The 4,148-nt window shown below is 51.0% G+C and overlaps 1 protein-coding gene across 1 annotated transcript; it reads right to left on the minus strand.

Annotated features, from left to right (window-relative positions):
* Positions 1–477: 477 nt before the first annotated feature.
* Positions 478–3,811, minus strand: LOC311120194 (Krueppel-like factor 5; the record flags this gene model as incomplete). The annotated part of the gene is made up of 2 exons (XM_084194810.1): positions 3,336–3,811; positions 478–1,570 (listed from the first exon to the last, which is right to left on the minus strand). Coding segments are annotated over exons 1-2 (1,273 nt in total), but the record flags the coding sequence as incomplete, so codon positions are not given.
* Between the last annotated feature and the right edge of the window lie 337 nt (positions 3,812–4,148).

The raw sequence follows: 4,148 nt of genomic DNA on the forward strand, positions 1-4,148 counted from the left end.
AGAAACAGTATAACCCGTGGGAGGGAGGGATAAGTCCTGACATAGTAGAGAAACAGTATAACCCGTGGGAGGGAGGGATAAGTCCTGACATAGTAGAGAACCAGTATAACCCGTGGGAGGGTGGGATAAGTCCTGACATAGTAGAGAAACAGTATAACTCGTGGGTGGGAGGGAGGGATAAGTCCTGACATAGTAGAGAAACAGTATAACCCGTGGGAGGGTGGGATAAGTCCTGACATAGTAGAGAAACAGTATAACCCGTGGGAGGGAGGGATAAGTCCTGACATGGTAGAGAAACAGTATAACTCGTGGGTGGGAGGGATAAGTCCTGACATAGTAGAGAAACAGTATAACCCGTGGGAGGGAGGGATAAGTCCTGACATAGTAGAGAAACAGTATAACCCGTGGGAGGGAGGGATAAGTCCTGACATAGTAGAGAAACAGTATAACCCGTGGGAGGGAGGGATAAGTCCTGACCTGGGAAGTCACAATGGTGTATCCTCCTCTTCTCCAGGTCTGGGTTGGTCCTGCGGTTGTAGCGGACTGGCATGGACTGGGACTGGTTCAGGCTTGGAGCCGGGCCGGAGCCTGGGGCTTGAGTTAGACTTGAGGCCGGGGGCCGACCCACACCGGTGGGGGAGAGACTGGGGGAGACGCCGACTCCCAGCTTGGAGGCGATAGTGGCGGCGTAGGAGGGGGGAGGGGAGAGGTTCTGAAGGAGGTCCTTCTGACGGTCTGGGGAGCTGGGCTCTGAGCTGGGAGGTGAGGGGGGCAGGTAAGGGGCCATGGCCTGATGGTGCTGGGGCTGCTGGAGGAAGTGAGGGTAGGCCCCTCCCACGCTGTGCAGCCCACCACAGTAACTTGCCTTGGCAGTCTGTTGCTGCTGCTGCTGGGCCTGGACGGCCAAGTGGAGGTCGTGGAAGGTGTGCATGACGGGTGATGGACAGGAACCCCCGTGATGCTGCTGCTGCCCCGCCCGGTGATGAGCGTCATCGCTGTGGTGGTGATGCAGGGGTGCGAGAGGGGCGGAGTCCAGCTCCGCGGAGAGCAGCTGGAACAGAGATTCGTCGTGAGGCAGGTCGAATGTCCCCAGCTCCTCCTTCACGTAAACAGAACCCCCCGTTGCCACGGCGTTGGAGGTCGGGTCACCACCGCCCGACGGGCTGAACACACTAGTGAACTCTGGTAAGGGAGAAGAAGACACCGACGTTACCGTGGAAAGGTGGACGCCGTTACCGTGGACGCTACTGCTGGGGCAGCGAGGGTGAGGATGGGCGAAGGGAGAGGAGGAAGGGGGCTCCGTTTTGACCTGCTGGCCCACCCCTCCACCGTTACCCCCAGGCCCTGGGCATGCCGGCCGACACAAGCCCATCCTCAGGTAGGCCAGGTCGGGGAGGAACACGTTCATATTGATGCTGTAAGGAGATCCACCCTGGTCGTCTCCAAAGAAGTGATCCACCACCGAGGCACTGTCCCGCCGAGACGACTTCTGCTCTGGGGGGTCGGGTGGTGGTGGCATCAGTAGCTGTGTCTGGGGGGGGAGGTACTTATCCAGCGCACACTTCCCTGCCTGAGGAGAGAGAGAGAACAGACAAACTTACTTCAAAAGCTTGGCTCACTATTTCTCAAACAAATCTCTATTTTTGATGTAAATGGCACGTTATAAAAAAAGGGTCCAGATATTTTTTTTATTTTTTTTAGCGATTTCACTTTGGTTTTAAGAAACGTAAAATAGTGAAACAATCCTTTAAATTTACTTTTGCTTGCATCTTTGATCATCGAGTGATGAAATCAGAATCATCAACAGCTGCAATTTGGATAGGAAGAATATGTTAAGGTATCTACATTACCTTCAATCATTTCATTCAACTTCATCTATCATTTCAAACCTCATACAGATGTAGGATCTTAATTTGACCTAAATTGTCACAGCAAAATAATCCCGCAGCAACAGGATCTGAACGTTTAGTCCATAACGCTACTTGGTCGGTGGATAGGCTATTCGCTGGACAAAAGTAGACTACATGAAAAGTGCAATACTGTTAATATAATCGTGTGTTAGTATGGGGTTTTTTCGGTGCAGGGAAATTCTCAGCAACAAAATAGTTAAGATACTAAATTAAGATACTACATATGTATAGTCCATTTAAAATGTCCAGTCAGTAAGCAGTGTTTGACTGTCATGCTGAAACTATGCGGTGGCCAGTCGGATGAGGAGTCCAGTAGTAACGTTTGATAGGACAGACAGAGAGAGAGAGAGAGTCACCAGTCAAACATTTATCAAGTAGCCTTCAGTGAGCTGCTGCCACATTCCCCCCTCAGCTGTAAACTGCACTCACACCAACCAGACCAGACCAAGGGGGGCTTTAAAAACAGGTACTATCTGGCATCCCAAATGGCACCCGTAGGGCTTTGGTCAAACGTAGTGTACTATGTAGGGAATAGGGAACCATTTGGGACAGTGGCATACTGACAGGTGGTCATAAGGAAAGGAATGAACCGGACTCTCTCCATTCCCTCTGCTCAGGAATAAAACAGACCATAATAACCCCATAAAAAAGGTGCAACATAAATAACTCATTAAAAAAAAAGGTCATCCAAACAATTGAGGGAGCAGGTTACTGGACTCTGGGAAGGAAACACCCCTGATTGGTGCCTCCCCCCCAGTGCAAATTAACTGCTCTGTCCTGTCTTTACGCAACGGCTTGCTGGCTGAAGGAAAGCTAATCTATTTCTGTCCTTCAGATCGTCCAGCTGTTAACTGGTCATGTATATCTGCCACAAGTTTTCTGATTAAGGCGGTCGTGCCGTCTGTCGACATTGCTGGGACGTTTCTAACCTGCTATATTGGGTTGGGTCCGGAACCGCGCCGCGCCGCGCGTTAGAGAGTAGATGAGTCGGACCGAGTCAGTTGTTGATGGGAATGGTAGCCAAGAAACCAATTGTGCTCGTGTGAGCAACTGGCACCGTCTGGCATAGCTGCCTGTGCTACCAGTTCCAATGAACCATGTGCTAAATGCGTCTTGCTACGATGTCTCTCGTTCCCATACATTGGGCAGTCGTGGCATCTTCCTGCTGTGTCCCGACCCATAGGGCCTACACATCGAATTATGAAAAATGCTTACGACCAAAACAAAAAATCAGGAGACATTATTACGCACAATTAAAAAAAGCGTCAAATCTCCTCTACATTTTATAATACTATAGAATCCCTATCACAGAAAAACAGAGACAGCATTGTGCCCTGCAACACGCTACCAGCCTCGCCCATTCTGAGCAAAAGAATAAGCCTACAACGGGGTAGAAATCACAGCACTGGGCTGAAGCTCCATTACCTGCTGCGTGTACTCATTCCGTCCGCTCCTTTCCATCAGCGCGTTCTTGGTATCGAAGCCGAACAGAGCCGACTCCTCGGCCGGGAAGCCTTCCGACAGCATGGGCTTCAGCAGGGTGTAGAACATCTCGTCCTGCCCTGTCCCGGTCCCGGAGCTCATCGTTATCAGCGTCGCGGCCATATAGGATGTACTCCCCCCCCCTCCGGAATAACAAGGTGCGAGCGGACGCAATAAGAATCAAACAACAATAACGGCGGAGGCGACAGGTGAAACGGGACGGTGCATGAGAGGACTGACGGTAAAGATGTTTTCAAGGCTGTGTCTGGTGTCTGGTCTAGCTAGCTATCCCGTCTGACTGGGGTATCCACTCCACTCGTCTCGGTTCGGTTCGGTTGGACTGGAGCCTGTTGGGATAGTTCAGATCTTCTGCTCTTTTCTAACCCGTGTTAACCGATGTGATGAAGGGCAGCAATGCAGGCGTGGGGGCAGCTGCAGGCGGTTTTGTATGTTTGAAAAAGGGGCAGGGCGTGGCCAACAAATAGACAGAACATAACGCCTCCTCCACCTTCAAAGCCTTTGTCCAACAACACTAAACAGCTCCGCAGCACCGAGCCCCCCTTCACAGAGGGCTTCTCTCCTAAAGCCCCGTTTCCTAAATACGGAGCGAAGTTACACATAGTATCCCCATACTCACCACTGTTCGTGTGGTGTCAAGCTTGACCTGCATCATTTCACAGGGGTCCCCCACAGTGCATCATGAATATTTTCTAGAAATCACCCAAATAAAATCCTATTTATTCATCACATGTATGT

Source organism: Coregonus lavaretus, assembly GCF_964263955.1.
Source record: "Coregonus lavaretus genome assembly, contig: HAP1_SCAFFOLD_785, whole genome shotgun sequence".
In the NCBI taxonomy this organism is placed as follows: Eukaryota; Metazoa; Chordata; class Actinopteri; order Salmoniformes; family Salmonidae; genus Coregonus; species Coregonus lavaretus.